General features: G+C 37.8%; 1 protein-coding gene across 1 annotated transcript in view; it reads right to left on the reverse strand.

Annotated features, from left to right (window-relative positions):
- Positions 1 to 24,814: 24,814 nt before the first annotated feature.
- Positions 24,815 to 26,167, reverse strand: part of LOC129758344 (protein amalgam-like) — a 654,575-nt gene continuing 653,222 nt past the window's right edge. The window contains exon 6 of the mRNA XM_055755849.1: positions 24,815 to 25,999. Coding sequence (XP_055611824.1) covers positions 25,782 to 25,999 — 218 coding nt within the window. The 3' untranslated portion in view covers positions 24,815 to 25,781. The remainder of the gene's footprint in view (positions 26,000 to 26,167) is intronic.

The raw sequence follows: 26,167 nt of genomic DNA on the forward strand, positions 1-26,167 counted from the left end.
AAATGATGTGTTCAGAAAACTTATAGACAATACAATTTTAAAAAACTTTGTAAAAGACTTTGAAGCTCTATCTCTCAAAACAACAGGTTTATAAACATTATTCTAAAAACCAACCTCAAAAAACGAAATTTTCGTTTAACTTTTTTCAAAGCGACTTTCGAGTCTTACTTTATGTGAGAGAGTTGTAACTAGAGATGTACCGAATATTCGGTCGGCCGAATATCGCCGAAAAACCGTTAAGCCGAATATTCGGCTCACCGAATAGTTGAGCTAAGTATTCGGCCGAATAGGCTGAATAGGCCGAATATCTACTACAGACTTGTAAATTTTCAAATGATTTTGGATAATTCACAAAATATCCAAAAGTAATGTTGTAAAAGCTACGCAATCATTAAAAACTTATGAAGTCAATAAAACATCTAAGGTGTATCCGCGTATCTTTCACTGTAGATTCTTCAGGAGAATGCTGAACGGTATCGCTTCATACTTTGATTATAGTTTATTCCAGATTTTCTGGAAATATTCAGGCATGCCCATAAATCGAGTAAAGAATTCAGATAAGTCAAATCTGGTCGGGATGTCCAGATGTGGTTTAATACTTCCAGAGTTTTGCTCGGGTTTATTCAGATTATTTGCTAAATCAAATAAAAATGTCAAATTCCTCTTTAATTTTTTTAGATTTTGTGTTCAATTTTTCAAAAATTTCCAAATATACACAAATTTTGCCCTTTTCTTATTTTTTTTTCAAAAATCGTTCTGAATGCCTGACCGTTTGGAAAGGTGTGGTTGAAAATATGGTTTGCTCAAGGTTAAAGATCATCTATTTTTTCAACAACTATTTTAACGACATCTTGCTCAAATTCGACCTTCATCTAACTCAATATCAGAGAAGTAATTTCAAATAGCTTCACACTTGTTTCGACATGTTTTATTCCAGATTTCATAGGAACGCAATCTCTTTGGTGATAAACGCCCTAGATGCGACTAGTCTACTGAAGTCTTTTCAGTTATTGGTGACATGTTAAAAATTAGAAAAACCCCTACTTAATTAAAAAAAATATCTTGTAATACATCATCCGATAGTTTCATTTGGTTTAAAATAATCGACTTAAAACATGAGGGGCATGAATATGGGAGAAATAGAAAGCATTGAAATAATCGCTTAAGGTTTTTTCAATGAAAACTCAATAGAATATGCGACCGAATATTCGGCCGAATATTCGTTTGGCCGAATAGTTGAAAAGCTCAATATTCGGTATTCGGCCGTTCGCCGAATACCACTATTCGGTACATCTCTAGTTGTAACAATTGTAAAAGTGCACAACTTTATTGGAAGTGTCAAGTTTCTATCTTGACGTTAAATGGTACTTTTTGTGTAATTACGTTTCAAAATTGCATATTTTCATTGATCCATATCTCTAAAAGTTGCAAACTTATGAAAACAAAATTATATGCATTTGAAAGGCACACTCTTTAGCTTTAATGAACATATGATTTCATTTGTATGTATCAGGTTTTACTACTAAAATCATTTATCTGAAAGATGGTAGTTTTGAAGGTTTTGTTAAGCCAGCCTTGCAAACTCTTGCTCTTTAGCAAAAGAAAGGATGAAATCTTCTTTTTTTCTATTCCTACCGTTGACAAGTGAAGACGATAGTTCTTAATTTGTTAAGATTAAAGAGTTGGCCCTGTCTAGAAGCGTTAATTCCATTATAGTTAGTAAATCATTTATCTGAAAGACCTGATGGCAATACAGCAAGGCATTTTTTTCAAGAATCTGAAAAATCTGCAGAAATCAATGGTATATATAGAGTACGATTTGGAAGTCATCCAATGATGCGGTGCTATTCTGCTAGTTTTGGCTTCTGGCCAGAAAATAAATGTAGAAAAATTCGATAAGTTTTCTAAGGAAACGGCCATGAAACTAGTCAATTTGTATCCGTGGTATACCCGCAGCAGTTCACAAAATTTTATTTCATGGGGCTCAAATCGTGATACACTTTTTAATACCCTTTGGGCAATTATCCGAAGACGCTCATGAGTCTAGGAATAAGGATATTTGAAATTTTAGAGAACATCACACTCGAAAATTTTCAAGGCAAGCAACAAACATCGACCTTATGCATCGGATGCTCGAATCTTCGGACCCTCTTATAACGAGCCTAAGAAAATCTAAACCAAGACCACATTTTTCTTTTGTTGCCGATGCAAAAAAAAAAGCTTGATTAAGAACAATCAGAAGAAGAAGATCATGAATATAAATTTTAATATTTCATTCTAATATACTCTCTTACACAACTATTTAACCAAAAATAAAACTTTATAAATAAAGAAAAAACTTTAAAGATAGCCATGAAAATTAAAGGTTATAAAATCATGCATCTATGCCACTTTCGTGTTAAAAGGGCAACATTTTTTAAAGATGTGTGTTGATAAAAAACGCAAAATGCCCATTATTTCGAAACTACCTTCTTTCGGATAAATGATTTACTAACTATAATGGAACTAACGCTTCTAGACAGGGCCAACTCTTCAATCTTAACAAATTAAGAACTATCGTCTTCACTTGTCAACGCTAGGAATAGAAAAAAAAAGAAGATTTCATCCTTCCAAGCAAGCAAGCAAGAGTTTGCAAGGCTGGCTTAACAAAAACTTCAAAACTACCATCTTTCAGATAAATGATTTTAGTAGTAAAACCTGATACATACAAATGAAATCATATGTTCATTAAAGCTAAAGAGTGTGCCTTTCAAATGCATATAATTTTGTTTTCATAAGTTTGCAACTTTTAGAGATATGGATCAATGAAAATATGCAATTTTAAAACGTAATTACACAAAAAGTACCATTTAACGTCAAGATAGAAACTTGACAACTTCAAGGAAGTTGTGCACTTTTACAATTGTTACAACTCTCTCATATAAATTAAGACTCGAAAGTCGCTTTGAAAAAAATTAAACGAAAATTTCGTTTTTTGAGGTAAGTTTTTAGAAAAATGTTTATAAATCTGTTTTTTTTTTTTGAGAGATAGAGCTTCAAAGTCTTTTACAAAGTTTTATAAAATTTTATTGTCTACAAGTTTTCTGAACACATCATTTTGTTTGGATGACAAATTCAAAAAATAAAAAAATATCTCACTTTTAGGTGAATTGATCAGAAAAATGATAATGGCAAAATATGCGCAATTATAAATAATGAAACATTGTAGAACATGTCATTAAGCTATTTTGACATCTAAGACATCAAAAAGCCCATGATCACGTTTTTCGAGTTTTAAACCACTGTGCAGTGGTGCGCCATCGATCATTAGTTGTTTGAACAGGCAAGCGTGTGCATCTTTGTGGAGTGTGAAGTGTACCCACCGTTAGGGACACTTCGAAAACTTGAAACTTTTTCTTGTCGTCGGTTACGATCGTTCGACCGCACACGCGCGGCCTAGGTGGCCTCAGGGATTCACCTACGTCTAACCGTAAAAGACCAGCGTTTTGTCCTCTGAGGTGCGCCCCATAATCATTAAGGAGGACGTCTCGGGTCAAATTGACTCTAAATCCTAAGGAGACCTTACCCTTCTCGAGCTGGCAACTACCGGTACCGTCCGGAGCCAACCGATATCGCCAACGAAGGAAGTGCCTGTAATTTACACTCCACGCAGCTCGGAATCGCCTTTTTCCGAGCTGTTAAGCCAACAAATCCAGGACTCATCCCGCCATCTTGTGCTGCTGCGTCCAGCCGAGGTCCGCTCACCAGACGAGCTCTGCCTTCATCTGGGCCAATCCTGGTGGCCTGGTGAAGGTCGTCATCATCGGAAATCACGCCGAATCAACGAGAGAACCATCGATGGTATGTACCCAGTAAAGCCCAAATAAATCAATCACACTACACACCCACACCCAAATCATTGTACCAATAAAAACCCATCAGAACAAATCAAGTCTTTTTACTGACAGATAGGAAAGTGTCTTGGTAAAGTGAAAGGTTGGTCCGCCTTTTTCCCGCGAAGCCCCTCCTGTTTGCCCAGTAGCGCGCCGACTCTGAGACCCAGGTCAAAGAGTCTCGTGATACTGAGTTTTGTCGGGTAAACTCACTAGTTTCAAGTGCGCGATGAAGATATTTGGAGGGAGCTCCTTGGTGACCTCCATATGTATCCCTCGAATGCCGCTGAACACGGGGAAGCCCGAGTTCGCTGCAATGTTCTCACGAACTTGCTGCCGAATCGTTCCAAATTTCCCCAGCAGCCCAGCCGCAGCGATCTCCTTATAGTCGATTTCGGGCGACAAGTTAAAAACACGCACAAACCGAAAAATACTGCTGGCCACATCCAATCTAACCGTAATCTTGGTCCCATCTTGGTAGAGAAATGCAATTTCGGCGTCCATTTTGCTCGTAAAGCTATTGAAACTTACTTCATCCAGAAACTTCAGGAAGAAGCAACGCCCGCTCGTTTTCGTCCTTATATAAAGAATTTACAGTGGAAGCCTGTATCGCTAACGTATTCCCGACGAAATCGAAGACGTCCAAGTAAGTAGACGGCTTAGCTGATGCACCAAAAGCAATTTGCATAGTATTTTTTCGCGTTCTTTCCATTTCGAAATGCTCTGAAATGGATTCCGTTAAATTTGAAGGAAGAAAAAATGATCTCACTGACTAGAAAAACAAATAAATCACGTGTGATCGCATCGACGTCCGAGCATGAACTGATTAGGTGTTGGGAAAAAGTGGTAGAAATTTTGAAATTTTGAAAATTTTAACCATGCAAAAATGTTTTCAAGATCTTTGGGCGATGTATTTTTTTACAGCACAGTTTCTATTTCAGCCGTATGTGATAGAAATATTGCTATTTTTGCATCACAGCATGTGAAACTACAATACGTGTTGTTTAAAAACCTGAAGGCCACAGATCTTGAAAATGTTTTTGCTTGGAAAAATTTTCAAAATGTGCTTAAAGTGACAAAATTTTTACAACTTTTTTCCAACAAAAGTGAACTTGCTGTAACTGTTCTCAGCATGCTTGACAGTGAAACATAAAAAAAAATTTAAAGCGCGAGCTAATTTAAGTTATGCTGATAAATTAAAAAATGATTTTTAAATGCTTGAAAATGCAATGGGGTTTGGTAACAATATTTATTTTAAATGAATCTCAGTGAAAGATATTCCTTTTAAGAGATCCATTAGGCCAGCCGGAACAAATTTGAAATCCTTCTTTTGTCGCTTGGAGTTGAAGCATCACGATGGAAGGATGATAAACAATAATCCATATTTTCAATAAATTGGGTTACAACTTGCATGCAAAGAATTTGTTAACAATCGACATTGCACAAAATAAAAAAAAATCTAATTATTTTTTATCAAAAATTTCGAATACAAAAGGTGAAATAACTCCCATCTTCTACAATTTGACTTTCGCTTTTTCAACTGTTTTAATTTTCGAAAAAAAAATATCAATTTCTCCAATAAAGTACCTTCTACATTATTTATTTCACCCTTCTGGATTTTCAAAATAATAGAAGCGAGAGGAAATAAGAAAAAGATTTTGAAATTCGTCCCGGCTCTTATGTAAAAATTTAAAATTTTTAATAATTAACAATAAAAAAAGTAAATAAAGCCTTAAACTTAACAACATTATACAATTTAAATATTTTTGTAAAAAAAAAATAAAAAAAGCTGAAATATGAAGTGGATTGATCACAAGTTTAGGTCATCTTCAAAGTTCAGGTTTGCATAAGATTGTTTTAATCGTATTTTTACTTAAAATTATTTTAAATTTCTTCGGGAAGGTTGTTGAATTTTGTTGGACCAATGAAGGAAAACAGCAGTTTTACAGTCAATTGAACAGCGTGGTTGAGAGAATTCCGAAGGGTGACATTCAAATCCACTTAAGTGACTTCAACGCAAAGATTGGCTCTGATAATCAGGACCTTGAGCGCATCATGGGGCGCCATGGCCTAGGACAGATGAGCGAAAACGGAGAGCTGTTTGTAGAATTTTGTGGCAACAACAACATGGTGATCGGTGGATCGCTCTTCCCCCATCGACCAGCACATAAGGTCACATGGGTATCCTGAGATGGCCGAACAGAAAATCAAATTGACCACATCTGCATCAGCCGAAAATGGAGAAGGAGCCTTCTTGATGTCCGCAACAAGCGAAGCGCAGACATTGCATCTGACCATCACCTCGTCCTTGGCGAGATACGACTGAGAGTTGCGCGTGTCCAACGGCGCGAGGAGAAGGTCGGGTGTCGATACGACGTCCGCCGGTTGGAGAATCCAGAAGTGAAATGGGCATACGTTGAACAGCTAGAATCCCGAGCCTCGGAGCTGCCGACAGACGGAACAGTCGAAGAACAGTGGTGTGGAATCAAGAATGCCTTTATCACGACGAGCCATGGTACTCTCGGTAAAGTTTGTGGAAGACGAAGTGAATGGATGTCGGATGAAACCTGGAGGATGATCGATGATCGGAGAAAGGCGAAAGTCGGAATTGAGCAGGCATGTACCGGGTCAGCCAAAGCAGCCGCCCGCTTACGATATGCGGAGCTGGAAAAGGCAGTTAAACGAGCTTGTAGACGAGACAAGAGAGCCTGGACAAACTCCCTAGCCGAAGAGGGAGAAAGAGCCGCCGCCATTGGAGATATCCGATTATTATATGATGTTTCTCACCGCCTTAGTGGTGCAAGGACTAATGCAAGAATGCCGCTGAAAAACCGAGCAGGTCAGCTGCTGACAGATCGAACAGATCAGCTCAAGCGTTGGACTGAGCATTTTGATCAACTTTTCCGAGTTACAAATAGCAATGGCCAACAGAACCCGCAGCTCGAGGCGCTCACAGTAAGTCGCATTAATGGCGTCAACTCGGAAGCGCCCTCGCTGGCTGAAATAGAAGCGGCAATCAAGAACATGAGATCCAACAAAGCGCCTGGAATCGATTGCATTCCTGCTGAAATGCTCAAAGCCGACCCTGCCTTGTCAGCACAAATGTTGCACCGTCTTTTCGCTGACATTTGGGATACTGCAACATTCCCGGCCGACTGGATGCAGGGTATCCTCGTAAAGGTCCCAAAGAAAGGAGACCTAACAGAGTGCGGTAACTGGCGTGGCATAACTTTGATCTGTACAACCCTCAAAGTACTCTGCAAAGTGATCCTTAACAGGATCCAGGAGAAAATCGACGCTACACTCCGACGGCAACAAGCTGGATTCCGATCCGGACGATCATGTGTGGACCACATCACAACGCTACGAATAATACTGGAACAAATCAACGAATTCCAGGACTCTCTTCTGCTGGTGTTCGTTGATTTCGAAAAAGCATTTGACCGACTGCATCACGAAAACATCTGGGCTGCTCTTAGACGACGAGGGGTCCCAGAGAAACTAGTCCATCTCATCGAAGCACAGTACGAGGCATTTTCGTGCAAGGTCTTGCACGACGGTGTCTTGTCCGAACCAATCCCGGTAACTGCTGGAGTGAGACAAGGATGTATTTTGTCACCGCTGCTTTTTCTCATCGTAATGGATGAGATCTTGACTGGATCGATTGACTGTAGACCAAACCGAGGATTGCCGTGGAATCCTTCAACCATGGAGCAACTGAACGACCTTGACCTGGCAGACGATATTGTTTTGCTCGCCCAAACACAACAAGACATGCAGAGCAAACTCGATGACCTCACCGAAAACTCCAAGGCAGCAGGTCTCAAAATCAATGTCGGAAAGACCAAGTCGATGGAAATCAATACAGGAAATCGTTCCAATTTCGTGGTAGCTGGACAACAGGTTGAGACAGTGGAGTGCTTCCAGTATCTTGGTAGCCAGATTACGCCTGATGGTGGTACCAAGAAGGACATCGAAACCCGGATCAGAAAAGCCCGATTTGCGTTTGCGAGTCTCCGAAACATCTGGCGGTTAGCCATTTCTCTCTACGAACTAAGATCCGAATCTTCAACTCAAATTTTAAATCCGTATTGCTGTACGGGTGTGAGACTTGGTGCACATATGCGGTGACGACGCGAAAACTGCAAGTTTTTGTGAATCGGTGCCTGCGGAACATCATCCGCGCTTGGTGGCCTGGCAACTGGATCTCAAACGTTGAACTTCATCGCCGGTGTCATCAAAAGGCGCTAGAAATCGAGATTCGAGAACGTAAGTGGAGATGGATTGGGCACACGCTGCGAAGAGATGAAAACGAGATTTGCAGAGAGGCGCTTGACTGGAATCCAGATGGGCATCGAAGAAGAGGCAGGCCCAAAAGCTCGTGGCGGCGAAGTCTAGCCGCTGAAATCCGCACAGTTGACGAGAACCTTGGCTGGCAGCAAGTGAAGACGCTGGCTCCGGATCGCCAGCAGTGGAGATCTTTTATCTCAGCCCTATGCGCCGGTCAATCGGCGCTGGACCCTTAGGTAGGTAGTTAGGTAATGAAGGAAAACGACGTTAGCCAAAACTTGTTGAACTTGTGCTGCATATTGTATGTGTTTTTGCATTTTTCATTTGTCGCCTTCCCCACATCTCTTTTTTTTAATCATCTGAAATTGCTTTAAAATAACTAAATGAATTATGAAATAACGGTTTTGGGTCAACTCATAAACTTTGAACGTTATTTTGTCAATTTGGATTTGGTGGCCCACGTTTCGCCACAATTTTTCAAAATTAAAAAAAAACTTTTTTTAAAACAGTCAGAACTCGGAAAGTTAAGTATTAAAAAAAAATCCTAATGATACCTTAAAAATGTAGAAAACCTTTCCATTCATTTTTTCCTTATAATCTTTTAAAATAAAAAAATTATGACGCAAAGAAAAAAAGTGGTCCATGATACCCCACTCTTCCCAATTAAATTTTTCTTCAGTTTAAACATGAATTTCCCTGTTTCACAGCACTTTAAATTTAGTCATACAACGATAGTTCAATTGTGATAATTCCTTAGCACATTGTGTATTTTCCTATTGCATAGATATCTTTATTCAACAATCATAAAAAGAAGAAAGAAAAGATAAATTTCAAAAGGCATCGTCGTGCTGCTATCCAGCATTTCCCCATAACATACCAGGATCAATCAATCGGCCACGTGCCTCGATAACGATACTCTTGGGGAATATTTCCCAATATTGTTCCATTTAGATGACGTTAAGCAGATGATAATCAAAACACTTTTCCTTCCCCCAAACTATTTTGATGGTTCTTTATCAGTAAAGTAACTTTTCGAAAGGGAATTTTTGGGTTCTTGATTTTTTTCGTTCCGTTTCTTAATCCGTCCAAAAATCTCCCCCTAGGTGTCGAGACTTTGCTTTCAGCATAATTGATCATTTTTTCCACCCCGATTTCCAATTAATGCACCACACAGTCATTTCTCCCCTCCAACACTGGAGCCCTATGATGGATTGTCCAATTTGGGCTTTTGACGACTTTCCATACACGCCTGGCTGACGGAGTGTTTTATCCCGTAGTTTCCGCTGATTCGAGCACATGATTGGCGAAAATAATGCAATTTGTCAAAAGTGAATGGATTAATTTATCAATTCACGACCCGAAAGTCGGGCGCTTGGCTTCGGGATCTGGTGAAAACTGACGATGCGACTTAAAAAAAAACACGGTTCGAACTGATTGAAAACTTGATGAACGCGATTTTCCGTGGGATGAATCAGATGGAACTTTCTCCGAAAGGATAAGCTTCACTGAACAGAATGAAGCAACATTCTCGTAATTAGCTTAGTTGCTGTTCGGATCAGTTTTGATTTCAATTTTGTAATTGGGAAATGAGACAAATCTGTTTGTTTTGTCTATTAGAAGTTTACTATTCCTTTTCGACTAGTAAGTTTCTAGGAGCACAGCAAGGTAATTTCGCTCAAAGTTGCATAAAATTTAAAAACCTTTAAATTTTTAGTCACTTATAAATTGGTTAGCATCACAACAAAGTCAACCGAATTTAAACCTTTAGCTCTCTAACCATAAACTTTTTCCCGTTTCGCAGCTGCTTCTGCTAATTACATTCACTGGTAGGATGCATTTAACTGACTGCCAAAGCTTCAACCGGTAAACGCTTTAATCCCGTGCCTTCACTCAGGATGGATTATTTTGGAATCAATTGGATTGAACCGGTAAATAGTTGCGAATTTATTACCTTCCGCGGTAACAGAGTGAGTGAGTCAGCCAGTGAGTGAGCGAGAAGCACTTGGAACACCGGCAGACCAATTTGCGAATTGGTTTTAGTCCTCCAATCGAACCCCAAGTAAATTGTTGTTGAAGTGAGCTGTTGACTGTGAAATTAAATCGAAATTGATTGATTTTTGGAAGCTAGCTCCGGTTTCAGTTGTACTTGTTTGTAAACGCTGTGCACTGATTTCCGATTTTGGAGATATTTTACCGATATTTCTAAATTAATTCGAGCGGGTTTTGATTATGGGTGCTTGAAATGGTTGAATATCGGTATGGAATTTTGAATACGGCGAAAACATCATTGTTTAAAAATAAACGGGTTCAAAGTTTGAGAGCTCTAAGCTTTAAGCAAAAATTTAATTTTGTTTTCTTCATTCCTCCAAAACCAAATATCCTTCAGATAAAGTTGTATACTAAAAGTGTAGATCGCCGAACGTACTTTATCACCCAGGTGATATTTCCATTTGTTTACTTTTGGCGCATTTGCCCTATCCAAATTCACTACCGATATGATCAAAAGATTTCACGAAATGAGACATCAAAAATGCTCAAAATAAAATAAGAAAAAACTTTCAAAATAAGAGAAAAAAATTCTCATTCTCTTTCTCTTTCTCATTCTCATTCTCATTCTCATTCTCATTCTCATTCTCATTCTCATTCTCATTCTCATTCTCATTCTCATTCTCATTCTCATTCTCATTCTCATTCTCATTCTCATTCTCATTCTCATTCTCATTCTCATTCTCATTCTCATTCTCATTCTCATTCTCATTCTCATTCTCATTCTCATTCTCATTCTCATTCTCATTCTCATTCTCATTCTCATTCTCATTCTCATTCTTATTCTCATTCTCATTCTCATTCTCATTCTCATTCTCATTATTGTAGTATCTCAGTAGTCGTTAGTTTACTATGTCAGAATAAACATCATTATTAAGTTGTTCTCCAAACTCACCAGTCTTGTCTCTACAAATTGGCGACGAGCGGAAAATTTTTTCAAACGCCCCTCGAAGGTTTTCCAAGACTTATCCAGGATCAACCCCCCCGGAGATTTTCCAAGACTCATCCAGGATCAACGCCCTTCGGAGATTTTCCAAGACTTATCCGGGATCCAAATTTTTACACAAGCAACTGGAAATCAAGATTTTAGGAATGTCTCTCTCAAACAATTTCATAAATCTGAAGTTGTGTGTGCCAGCTTGTGATGCCGGCGGACTACCTCAGACACAGCTTAAGGTTCTCGAAATGTGGGAACTGTTGCCAAGACCCAGTAAAACGGGAATTCTCGGAACAGTTGCCCAAAGTGTGGAAACATTTGTGTTTTCATGCAGACGAGAGTAAATCCTGGCTGGAGGTGCCTCAGACACAGTGCAGGGTTCTCGAAATGTGGGAACTGTTTCCGAGACCCGATAAAACGGGAAATTCTCGAAACAGTTGCCCAAAGTGTGGAAACATTCGATGTTTCCATGCAGTCGGGAATAAATCCTTGGCTGGAGGCTGATTAGGTTCTCGAAATGTGGGAGCTTTTAGCTACCCAAAGTATGGTAATTTGTACCATACAGTCGAGTGTAAAGCCTGATTGTGAAGGAAATTTTTTAAAAGAAATTGAAATGAGTATTATATTTTCTTTTGAATTTGTTGTAGAGAGAGAGAGAAAGAGGATAATTAAGATCCAGTACCATTGATTTGCAATGAATGTTACGAAAATTGATTTTCTTGGTTACGCGATAACTGGCCAAGGCATATCAGTATCACAAGATAAACTCGACGCTATTAAAAATTTGAACCACTTCGACCTTGTGCCGAGACTCGAAGCTTTCTTGGCCTTGTAAATTTTGTGCACAGATACATTTCAGATATGGCCACATTGACTTATCCATTGAACAAACTGACCAGGAAAGAAATGAACTTTGTGTGGGGGCCGGAACAACAAGAAGCATTTGATAATATTAAGGTTATCCTTTTGAAACGTGAAACGCTGGGATTTCACAATCACAATGACGAAACATTTGTTATTGCCGATGCCAGTCCGGTCGGATTAAGTGCTGTACTAGTAAAAAAATCTTATGAGTCAGGTGAACGAATAATAAGTTATGCTTCTAAGATACTTACTGAAATAGAAAAGAAGTACGCTCAAACGGAAAAAGAAGCGCTGGGTATAGTGTGGGCATGTGAGAAATTCCACGACTACATCTATGGTTTGAAATTTTGGTTAGTCACTGACCATAAACCGTTGGTAGCCATTTATGATGATAGATTAATACCATCACCTCGTATCGAACGATGGAAACTTCGTCTCATGTCTTATGACTATAAAGTCATTTATAGTTCTGGAGAAACCAACATAGCAGATTCCCTTTCTCATTTTCACCATACCCTCCGAAACGTTGGACGAAAACCTTATCAATGTATAAAAAAAAAAATCTCTGGAAGCTTATCAATGAATGGAAACATCAATGAATGGAAACAATGAAATATGGGGGGGAAATGGGAAAACAAATAACAACACGATTCAACACGAGGCACTTGGCGAAAAAGTAAGGCAGCGGATGGATAACATGCGAAAAAACAATAAGTAGCAACCATCTGATGTACCTGAACAAGTAGCACGCATCGATAGAATTGTTTCAGCAATCAAAACAGCACTTGTGAGCGCTGCTTGTGTGATTTTTTGCCCGGTCGAACGCAACCTCATGTGTTCGACCCATCTGAGCTGGTTGTGGGTAGCAATGTGGCTTCTTCGTCACTTACTACAAACAGCCAGCAGGTGCTGGGTAAAGAATCACACAAGCAGTTTCATGCTGTCGATAAAAAACAATGCCCTAAGCTCACAGTTTCACCATCTATTCGTTTCTTCTACCCAAAGCGCTCTAGCTTTGACCTTTCCACCTATCAATTTTCATGTCTGTCTTAATTGCTCTCTAATTAGATTTTCAATTTGCCGATATGCCACAAACTTAGATAGGAAACAATGAAATAGGAAACTTGTTATTCCACGTGCATTACAAAATCATATCCTTCAGTTAGCTAATGAACCCCACTTAGAAATGTCATCGATGAAACTTCTACTTAGAACAAAAGTGTGGTGAACTAAAATGGTAGAACATTTCGTTCAAAATTGCTCAGGCTGTGTTCTTGTTTCAACTCCCAACAGACAGCCAATTAAAAGAACAGAAATGCCTGATTATCCTTGGTATAAAATCGCAGTTGATTTCACTGAAATTCCAGAATCACATCATTTACTAGTACTAATTGATTATTTCTCTGGGTTGAATCATTAAATTTTTATTTTGAAATCAATGGACTATCTTGGTTTCATTTATGTTTTTTCTTTCCAGATACTTAGAAGTAGTGATGCAAAGCTCAATGACAGCTCAATCACAAAAATGCGAGAAGTGTTTACTAGATTTGGATATCCCAACATTATTGTATATGACAATGGTCAGCCGTTTGCATCTGAAGAGCTTAGGAAATTTTGCTGTATTTATGGCGTTACTATTAAACACACGGTTCCATATGCTGCTTTTCAAAACGGATAGGTCGAGAGGCTAAATTGGAGTCTTCTGAAAACAATTAAAATAAGCGTTGCTTCTAGAAGAGATTGGCAAGCAGATCTTCAAGACTATCTACAACCCCCAGTCGAACATACCGTCCTAAGTAGAGAAGTGTAGAGTCCAGCAGCATACAATCGAGGAAGTCTGACCAGCGACCACTCGTCGTGGACGCTTACTCTCTACTGATATTTATTCAATGCTCTCGTTCTCCACAAGTGTATGTCGTACCATTAGTACTGCTCAAGGTTATATGATATACATTAGTACTGTTCAAGGTATCAGTACTCTACAACTCCTCCTTTTCCGCAGGAATTTAAAATCAAAAATTTAAGACCGTACTGAATATATTGGTTCTCAGTGTTCGTGCGCGATATTCAAAATGGGAACATTTCCCAAAGTTTAATTTTGACAACTAAAGTTCTTAAACATCTTCTGAACTCATCGCTTCCTCCAAAAACAAAAATAAAATATATTTTTATTTTTGCCTGAACTGTACTACTATGCTCCCTGCAAGGTTTAGATAAGATTCATGAATTAATCCCTTTACTTATTCTGGTTAAAGATTGGCAATTGTTTATTCAAAGAGGTGATGGGTGCGCTCGCAATCACAAACTACGATTTCCCAAGCGTTATATGAGAAACCAATAGCCTTAACTCCAATACTACTCACATCTGCTGTCATTCTTGTGGAGATCTGTTTAAAAGTAATTAGCAAGTTTTATTCTTTAGCGAACTCAACGCAAATTAATAATCACTTTCACAAATACCGTGTATTTTATTTATCTCTTAACCCTACTCCGACGGCGATCACCGTTGCCTTGTAGTTTGAATTTCCTATCCTAATCAACCTTATTAAAAGATACTGTATCACTGAAAGCTCCTACAAATGGGCTTCCAGAACAACTCATAATTTAATGTCGAAACATACATCAGAAGACAACTTCCTTTTCCCCATGAGCTTACCAGAATACCATCAATACCAGAAAGTAATTGTTTGCACAAAGATTTTCGAGCAACTAAGATTTCCGAAAAGGTTCGAATCACTCTGATTTTAACGCATATCGCATATGTTGAAAACGCTCAATATTTTAGTTCTAGTATGAATTAAAACCTTTCATTATTGCAAACTTTTTTCTGTTTATCTTAATCGTTTCAATAAAATTTAAAAGTATTTTTTCAATCAACTACGACTAAGTTTTTGGAATCCAATTCATTAATTGAGCATAAGGACGTTTGCGCCAAATGAGAAATGCATTAGGTCGTAAGCACATCTTCATTGATGATTGATTGTTTGATTAGAGACTCTTCAAACTTAAAAGTTCATTCATCTCTAACATCTTCATTGATAACAACTCAATTAACGCCATTTTCGAGTACGTCAGCATGTTCTACGTGCACTTTTACTGGGACTTTCAAATTTACAGACAAATCGGGCTAGCATTAATAAAACGAGAATTGAAAATGTGATTCGAGACGTTAACATAGGTTTTCTCAAAACATGTTCACTGGCTCATACGACCAAATCAAAACAAACTCTAGAAATGTTTGGTTTCAAGCTAGCCGCTTTTGCTGCCGCCTGCGTAATGGTCATGATTTCAAATCCTTTTTTCATTCAATACTTTCCACCGGAAAACCATGACTTAAATGATCATTATCAATTATCGATTATCAAACCATTCGTCTCATAAAACCATTCCAAATACAAAATTTGTTTATGAAATGTAATTCATTCGTGATTTTTTCCGAGATTTGAAGCATAATGAGCTTGTTCGTAATAACAGAAAAACGTGATCATGTGTTGTGGATGTGCCTCGTCCTTTCTGAGAGAGAAGACAGTAATCTTTAGTCAGCTCATTCTTGGCATAAAAAGAATCGGAAACGCCTCGATCGTAACGTATCTGATATCACAGTATTCATCAGTCCTTATTTAACATCCTTAATTAAACAAGCATATGCAGATGGAAGACACATAATCATAAGACGTTATTTATAGAGTGTCACATTTGCATCAAAACTGTTATCCATCAGGCTTCTCAATTTTCTACTTCCACAGTAAACTGTCTTTAATTTGTATACCAAATGGATACTGATTCTATATTCGTTTTCTCCACACACTCAGTGTTGCATTCCACCCGCCAAAAAGGAACAGAAACCATCGTCCGTTGATACCTAACTCATCCACAGGCTCATTCGTATTCCAGTTCAAATCTTGTACACTTCCAGTACAAAACTAAGCGCATAAACGGACACGCTCCAAGCTCCTTTCATGGTATTCTCATCAGTGAACGATCAAATTCCCAACATACATAAACATCTAGTTTCTCTCTTTCTAGGTATCCATTGAACAATAATTGTCGCCTAGTCCCCAAACCAAACTTTATACCAACATCAGAGCCGGCGGCATTTCATGTCAACCAAACATCTCCCAAGAATCGGAACCACACAAAACAATGGATGTTCCATTTCCGAGGTGTTTGCTGGGTTAACTGCCAATTGACCAGGTTTCCAATCACCATCGTCAAAACTTCGGATTTTACCTGCATTGACAATACTTCAATATAAATCATTCATGAGCATAACTCGTTCACATTTCAATAAACATTATTGTGAAAATAAAACACTTCGCCGACTTTCAAAACTCCATTAGACCCTAGACGGACTAATTATTACTTTTTTTTTTTTGGAAGCATAACCATAACAAATCTCAAAACATACAGTTTTGTAGTGCTCTCTCCTATACTTTTTCAACACACATGATTCAAACTTAGTTTCAACCAACAGTCAAACAAAATCCATAAGCCAGCAGCTTAATCATTCTTAATTTAGTTTCAACTAGCAGTTGAATTCGAATTGTGAAACCAACAGTTTCAAATCTTTTCGGATTTAAGATAGTGGTTCGTTTTTATAATAAACTCGTTTGCTGACAGCTTGAAATCCAATTTTAACCAGCAGTTAAATTGTGCATACCAGCCGCTTCCAATCAACCAGCAGTTGATTTCATTTCAGTGAAACAAACTGTTAAAATCGAATTCAAAATTTGTACCGTAACCGAGCCAACCAACAGTCGCTCAACTCAAGAAACCAACAGTTTCTCCTCTCCTCAATTTTTGTTCTTTATTAACCAACAGTTAATATCAGACCAGCAGTCTCACTTCTCACTTCGAATGGTTTGTTTTTCCTCATTCATTTCATTTTGTTTTCCAACCATATGTTCATTGTATAAATTAAGTTCGACTTTCCTTCAACCAACGCAACCAACAGTTTGCATCCTTTCCAACACTTCCGTTTTCTCCACATTTTCATGAACCTCTCGGATTCGTTCGGTATCACAAACACATTATCATTATCTTGCTCTCTCTCCGTTCTCAATCATACTGAACGTTTATCCTCTCTTGCTTCGACAAGTTTTGTTAGAAATTTCATCGTCAATTTAAAACAACATGGAAGCTAATGGCTATTGACAACCTTCCTTACAAGTTGCAAGTCACAAACCACAATCAAAATCCCTATCGTTCTAACCATCTCCACCGCAAACTCACCTGGTTAATCACTTAAATAAGTGCTTCCGCGTGGTTCAAAGTTAAATCCTCTCGTCGCCAAATGTAGAGTCCAGCAGCATACAATCGAGGAAGTCTGACCAGCGACCACTCGTCGTGGACGCTTACTCTCTACTGATATTTATTCAATGCTCTCGTTCTCCACAAGTGTATGTCGTACCATTAGTACTGCTCAAGGTTATATGATATACATTAGTACTGTTCAAGGTATCAGTACTCTACAAGAAGGAACTCGTTTAAATAAAACTAAAAAAAACAAGGAAACAGGGAAGATAACAAATTGACACATAAATCACACAACACGCATTAAAAGTAATAATCCTTTACTGATTAACTTACCAACACATTCTCAAAACGATAACTCGACAAGAAGTATTGTATCATCAAGAAGTAAGCGACAAAGAACGGAATAAATGAAACAGTTAAAGAAAATAGAAAAAGGGAGAGGTTGTAGTATCTCAGTAGTCGTTAGTTTACTATGTCAGAATAAACATCATTATTAAGTTGTTCTCCAAACTCACCAGTCTTGTCTCTACAATTATCATTCTCATTCTCATTCTCATTCTCATTCTCATTCTCATTATCATTCTCATTCTCATTCTCATTCTCATTCTCATTCTCATTCTCATTCTCATTTCATTCTCATTCTCATTCTCATTCTCATTCTCATTCTCATTCTCATTCTCATACTCATTCTCATTCTCATTCTCATTCTCATTCTCATTCTCATTCTCATTCTCATTCTCATTCTCATTCTCATTCTCATTCTCATTCTCATTCTCATTCTCATTCTCATTCTCATTCTCATTCTCATTCTCATTCTCATTCTCATTCTCATTCTCATTCTCATTCTCATTCTCATTCTCATTCTCATTCTCATTCTCATTCTCATTCTCATTCTCATTCTCATTCTCATTCTCATTCTCATTCTCATTCTCATTCTCATTCTCATTCTCATTCTCATTCTCATTCTCATTCTCATTCTCATTCTCATTCTCATTCTCATTCTCATTCTCATTCTCATTCTCATTCTCATTCTCATTCTCATTCTCATTCTCATTCTCATTCTCATTCTCATTCTCATTCTCATTCTCATTCTCATTCTCATTCTCATTCTCATTCTCATTCTCATTCTCATTCTCATTCTCATTCTCATTCTCATTCTCATTCTCATTCTCATTCTCATTCTCATTCTCATTCTCATTCTCATTCTCATTCTCATTCTCATTCTCATTCTCATACTCATTCTCATTCTCATTCTCATTCTCATTCTCATTCTCATTCTCATTCTCATTCTCATTCTCATTCTCATTCTCATTCTCATTCTCATTCTCATTCTCATTCTCATTCTCATTCTCATTCTCATTCTCATTCTCATTCTCATTCTCATTCTCATTCTCATTCTCATTCTCATTCTCATTCTCATTCTCATTCTCATTCTCATTCTCATTCTCATTCTCATTCTCATTCTCATTCTCATTCTCATTCTCATTCTCATTCTCATTCTCATTCTCATTCTCATTCTCATTCTCATTCTCATTCTCATTCTCATTCTCATTCTCATTCTCATTCTCATTCTCATTCTCATTCTCATTCTCATTCTCATTCTCATTCTCATTCTCATTCTCATTCTCATTCCCATTCTCATTCTCATTATCATTCTCATTCTCATTCTCATTCTCATTCTCATTCTCATTCTCATTCTCATTCTCATTCTCATTCTCATTCTCATTCTCATTCTCATTCTCATTCTCATTCTCATTCTCATTCTCATTCTCATTCTCATTCTCATTCTCATTCTCATTCTCATTCTCATTCTCATTCTCATTCTCATTCTCATTCTCATTCTCATTCTCATTCTCATTCTCATTCTCATTCTCATTCTCATTCTCATTCTCATTCTCATTCTCATTCTCATTCTCATTCTCATTCTCATTCTCATTCTCATTCTCATTCTCATTCTCATTCTCATTCTCATTCTCATTCTCATTCTCATTCTCATTCTCATTCTCATTCTCATTCTCATTCTCATTCTCATTCTCATTCTCATTCTCATTCTCATTCTCATTCTCATTCTCATTCTCATTCTCATTCTCATTCTCATTCTCATTCTCATTCTCATTCTCATTCTCATTCTCATTCTCATTCTCATTCTCATTCTCATTCTCATTCTCATTCTCATTCTCATTCTCATTCTCATTCTCATTCTCATTCTCATTCTCATTCTCATTCTCATTCTCATTCTCATTCTCATTCTCATTCTCATTCTCATTCTCATTCTCATTCTCATTCTCATTCTCATTCTCATTCTCATTCTCATTCTCATTCTCATTCTCATTCTCATTCTCATTCTCATTCTCATTCTCATTCTCATTCTCATTCTCATTCTCATTCTCATTCTCATTCTCATTCTCATTCTCATTCTCATTCTCATTCTCATTCTCATTCTCATTCTCATTCTCATTCTCATTCTCATTCTCATTCTCATTCTCATTCTCATTCTCATTCTCATTCTCATTCTCATTCTCATTCTCATTCTCATTCTCATTCTCATTCTCATTCTCATTCTCATTCTCATTCTCATTCTCATTCTCATTCTCATTCTCATTCTCATTCTCATTCTCATTCTCATTCTCATTCTCATTCTCATTCTCATTATCATTCTCATTCTCATTCTCAATCTCATTCTCATTCCTCATTCCTCATTCATCATTCCTCATTCCTCATTCCTCATTCCTCATTCCTCATTCCTCATTCCTCATTCCTCATTCCTCATTCCTCATTCCTCATTCCTCATTCCTCATTCCTCATTCCTCATTCCTCATTCCTCATTCCTCATTCCTCATTCCTCATTCCTCATTCCTCATTCCTCATTCCTCATTCCTCATTCCTCATTCCTCATTCCTCATTCCTCATTCCTCAATCCTCATTCCTTATTCCTCATTCCTCATACCTCATTCCTCATACCTCATTCCTCATTCCTCATTCCTCATTCCTCATTCATCATTCCCTATTCCTCATTCCACGTTCCTCATTCCTCATTCCTCATTCCACATTCCTCATTCCTCATTCCTCATTACTCATTTCTCATTCTCATTCTTCATTCCTCATTCCTCATTCCTCATTCTTCATTCGTCATTCCTCATTCCTCATTCCTCATTCCTCATTCTTCATTCCTCATTACTAATTCTTCATTTCTCAATCCTCATTCCTCATTCCTCATTCTTCATTCCTCATTCCTCATTCCTCATTCCTCATTCCTCATTCCTCATTCCTCATTCGTCATTCCTCATTTCTCATTCCTCATTCCTCATTCCTCATTCTTCATTTCTCATTCCTCATTCTCATTTTCATGCTCAATCTCATTCGCATTCGCATTCCTCATTCCTGATTCCTCATTCCTCATTCCTCATTCCTTATTCCTCATTCCTCATTCCTCATTCCTCATTACTCATTTCTCATTCCTTATTCCTCATTCCTTATTCTTCATTCCTCATTTCTAATTCCTCATTCCTCATTCCTTATTCCTCATTCCTCATTCCTCATTCCTCATTCCTCATTCCTCATTCCTCATTCCTCATTCCTCATTCCTCATTCCTCATTCCTAATTCGTCATTCCTCATTTCTCATTCCTCATTCCTCATTCCTCATTCCTCATTCTTCATTCCTCATTCCTCATTCCTAATTCTCATTCTCATTCTCAATCTCATTCGCATTCGCATTCCTCATTCCTGATTCCTCATTCCTTATTCCTCATTCCTTATTCCTCATTCCTCATTCCTCATTCCTCATTTCTCATTTCTCATTCCTCATTCCTCATTCCTCATTCCTCATTCCTCATTCCTCATTCCTCATTCCTCATTCCTCATTCCTCATTCCTCATTCCTCATTCCTCATTCCTCATTCCTCATTCCTCATTCCTCATTCCTCATTCCTCATTCCTCATTCCTCATTCCTCATTCCTCATTCCTCATTCCTCATTCCTCATTCCTCATTCCTCATTCCTCATTCCTCATTCCTCATTCCTCATTCCTCATTCCTCAATCCTCATTTCTCATTCCTTATTCCTCATTCCTTATTCTTCATTCCTCATTACTAATTCCTCATTCCTCATTCCTTATTCCTCATTCCTCATTCCTCATTCCTCATTCCTCATTCCTCATTCCTCATTCCTCATTCCTCATTCCTCATTCCACATTCCTCATTCCTCATTCCTCATTACTCATTTCTCATTCTCATTCTTCATTCCTCATTCCTCATTCCTCATTCTTCATTCGTCATTCCTCATTCCTCATTCCTCATTCTCATTCTCATTCTCAATCTCAATCTCATTCGCATTCGCATTCCTCATTCCTGATTCCTCATTCCTTATTCCTCATTCCTTATTCCTCATTCCTCATTCCTCATTCCTCATTTCTCATTTCTCATTCCTCATTCCTCATTCCTCATTCCTCATTCCTCATTCCTCAATCCTCATTCCTCATTCCTCATTCCTCATTCCTCATTCCTCATTCCTCATTCCTCATTCCTCATTCCTCATTCCTCATTCCTCATTCCTCATTCCTCATTCCTCATTCCTCATTCCTCATTCCTCATTCCTCATTCCTCATTCCTCAATCCTCATTCCTCATTCCTCATTCCTCATACCTCATTCCTCATTCCTCATTCCTCATTCCTCATTCCTCATTCCTCATTCATCATTCCCCATTCCTCATTCCACGTTCCTCATTCCTCATTCCTCATTCCACATTCCTCATTCCTCATTCCTCATTACTCATTTCTCATTCTCATTCTTCATTCCTCATTCCTCATTCCTCATTCTTCATTCGTCATTCCTCATTCCTCATTCCTCATTCCTCATTCCTCATTCCTCATTCTTCATTCCTCATTACTAATTCCTCATTTCTCAATCCTCATTCCTCATTCCTCATTCTTCATTCCTCATTCCTCATTCCTCATTCCTCATTCCTAATTCCTCATTCGTCATTCCTCATTTCTCATTCCTCATTCCTCATTCCTCATTCTTCATTCCTCATTCCTCATTCTCATGCTCAATCTCATTCGCATTCGCATTCCTCATTCCTGATTCCTCATTCCTCATTCCTCATTCCTTATTCCTCATTCCTCATTCCTCATTCCTCATTCCTCATTCCTCATTCCTCATTTCTCATTCCTCATTCCTCATTCCTCATTCTTCATTCCTCATTACTAATTCCTCATTCCTCATTCCTCATTCCTCATTCCTCATTCCTCATTCCTCATTCCTCATTCCTCATTCCTCATTCCTCATTCCTAATTCGTCATTCCTCATTTCTCATTCCTCATTCCTCATTTCTCATTCCTCATTCTTCATTCCTCATTCCTCATTCCTCATTCTCATTCTCATTCTCAATCTCATTCGCATTCGCATTCCTCATTCCTGATTCCTCATTCCTTATTCCTCATTCCTTATTCCTCATTCCTCATTCCTCATTCCTCATTTCTCATTTCTCATTTCTCATTTCTCATTTCTCATTCCTCATTCCTCATTCCTCATTCCTCATTCCTCATTCCTCATTCCTCATTCCTCATTCATCATTCCTCATTCCTCATTCCTCATTCCTTATTCTGCATTCCTCATTCCTCATTCCTGATTCCTCATTTCTCATTCTTCATTCCTCATTTCTCATTCGTAATTCCTCATTCCTCAACCCTCATTCCTCATTCCTCATTCCTTATTCCTCATTCCTCATTCCTCATTCCTCATTCATCATTCCTCGTTCCTCATTCCTCATTTTTAATTCCTTATTCCTCATTCCTCATTCCTCATTCCTCATTCCTCATTTCTCATTTCTCATTTCTCATTCCTCTTTCCTCATTCCTTATTCCTCATTTCTCATTCCTTATTCCTCATTCCTCATTCCTGATTCCTCATTTCTCATTCCACATTCCTCATTCCTCATTCCTCATTCCTCATTCCTCATTCCTCATTCCTCATTCCTCATTCCTCATTCCTCATTCCTCATTCCTCATTCCTCATTTCACATTTCTTATCTCTCATTCCTCTTTCCTCATTCCTAATTCCTCATTTCTCATTCCTAATTCCTCATTCCTCATTCCTCATTTCTCATTCCTCATTCCTCATTCCTCATTCCTCATTCCTGATTCCTCATTCCTCATTCCTCATTCCTGATTCCTCATTTCTCATTCCTTATTCCTCATTCCTCATTCCTTCTTCCTCATTCCTCATTCCTCATTCCTCATTCCTCAATCCTCATTCCTCAATCCTCATTCATCATTCTTCATTTCTCATACCTCATTCCTGATTCCTCATACCTCATTTCTCATTTCTCATTCCTCATTCCTCATTCCTCATTCCTCATTCCTCATTCCTCATTCCTCATTCCTCATTCCTCATTCCTCATTCCTGATTCCTCATTTCCCGTTCCTCATCACTCATTTCTCATTCCTGCACCTCATTTCTCATTCCTCATTCCTCATTCCTCATTCCTCATTCCTCATTCCTCATTCCTCATTCCTCATTCCTCATTCCTCTTTCCTCATTCCTCATTCCTCATTCCTCATTCCTCATTCCTGATTCCTCATTTCTCATTCCTCATTCCTCATTCCCCATTCGTAATTCCTCATTCCTCAATCCTCATTCCTCATCCTCATTCCTCATTCCTCATTCCTCATTCCTCATTCCTCATTCCTCATTCCTCATTCCTTATTCCTCATTCCTCATTCCTCATTCCTCATTCCTCATTCCTCATTCCTCATCCCTCATTCCTCATTGTCCGTAGCCTTCATAAGTCTTTTGGCAGTGAAAAACAATGAATTTAATTGACATCACTTCACTTTTCATCTTAGAATTTTGGAAATCTTTACAGATTTCATAGAGTTTCTCAATTTTGGTGGTTATTCTTAAATTTTAGTTTTTATGTCGATATGAATTGGGGATTATTATCATTGAATTGGAGAAATGTGATGAAATTGGCAATGTTATTGAATGGTCTAAAATAAAACATAAAACGCAATTTGACATTTCTTTTGAAAGAAGGCTATGGAAATGCATCACAGAAAACCGTCACAGAATTTTTGAGTAGAATCACAGAAAATCTGATTTTTTTCCGTTAAAATAGTCATGCAATTCCTCCATGCATTCCTTAACGAATTTATTAATTGGCACAAAAACCGTTAGCAGGCTCGATTTCACAGAAGAAAAAATTATGTGGATTTTTCAGTACAAAATATTAATTTTTCCATACGTTAGCATTTAGTCGTGTAAACGTAAGTTAAAAATTCTGCAAAAAATCATGGATGAGTTTTAAACTTTTTTGACCCCAAAGTTCGAGAAATTAAAAAAAAACCCAAATCGACTGAGTCTATTGCACATGAAACATTTTTTCACAAATTTTGACGGTTGCCATATACTTTTTTGCAAAAAATGAATGAATCTTTTGAAATGATCTTTTTAAACATGTAATGGAGGGATTTTCTTTTGTTCTAATTAATTAAAAACACAAGTTCGTATCATTTGAAATTTCGCATTTCAACATAGTCTATTTTACTTCATCGTCGAATATAACACCAGTTATAAGATTCTGATATTACTCTCGCTAGTGTTCTAACTTTAAAAAAATGTTATTGGCCTATTAACATATGTTGAGACGTTTATAAAAGTTTGTAGTTCTGATAAAAATAAACAAATTTAAACTTAGATTTTTTGTACATTGATCGCAGCTAAATTCAATAAAATGTAAAAAACGATTGATCAATTTTTATTCTTAACATAAATATAAAGTAAACCATTTGAATAAAATAAACTTTTTACACAAATCTGAACAAAACTGAGGCCGATTTAAACCTCCGCCCTACCTGTTAAGCTTTAAAAATTGTGTTTGGGTATTGTTTGCTGTCATAGTTTTCTTTTACATCTTGTATTAATGAATGAAATTCTGGCGCACAATAGTTTCTAGTGATTTTTTTATTCGATTTTCATCCTCTTTTGCTCTATGCAGTGTTGACTATGGTCTGGCCCAGTTTTTGTTTTTGTAAACTTTTCTCTGTCTCTCAGGACTGTTGACATAATTTGTGTTTCAGGCGACAAATTGGCCTCCATTTCCCGTAGGGCCATCGAACCAGATCGAGCACAATGGGTAAGGATGAAAAATAATATCAATATAGTACATATATTACAGTTGGGCAGCCAACGCCGCCATTCGTATTTCTCTCGAACAAAAGCGAAATTCCTATCCCTAGCGATATTTTTTTTCGTATTTTGTCGTCCAACTCATTCGGGTCGACTTCATCCTTGACACTGGTGGGTAAAAAATAAAAAAAAAAAACAAATTCTACCGAACAATGTCCTCTCGTTCGAACGTTAATTTTCTTTCATACAGTCTCGCGTAGTTTTAGATATACATACAACATACTTTGGTATTGATTGCCGCCTCAGTGCCCATAAAATCGTGGCAACAAAAGCGCCGCCAAAAGACCTCTCTCTCTCTCTCGCTCTACATCGGGATCTTTTACGCTATAAATCACCTATAAACGCCGTACAGGCATATCGATTTTAATATTAAACAAAACCACGACGATGTTAATGATAATATTAAATTTTTACCACCGGGAGCCGCCGCCAGGTACGTGAGGCTAAAACTATGCTTATTTATTAAAATGCTATTAGCGCTGCTATTCCCGTGCTGCATTGCGGCTGGCTGCTCGCCGTTGATGACGTGGACGATCACGCTCGCAGAATCTGTGAGGAGAGGGAGAAAGAGAAGCGAAAGAGTTCGGGATTAGTACGGGGTAGGCAGTGCTTAGCTTCAACTTTCTAGTCGGCTAAAGCCGATGAGCTGTTGTGAATTATTGAGAAAATTTAATTTTATCGAGGTTAAAATAACCGACTGGCTCAATTAAAGATCGT

The sequence above is a fragment of the Uranotaenia lowii genome, chromosome 3 (assembly GCF_029784155.1).
Source record: "Uranotaenia lowii strain MFRU-FL chromosome 3, ASM2978415v1, whole genome shotgun sequence".
Taxonomy (NCBI): domain Eukaryota; kingdom Metazoa; phylum Arthropoda; class Insecta; order Diptera; family Culicidae; genus Uranotaenia; species Uranotaenia lowii.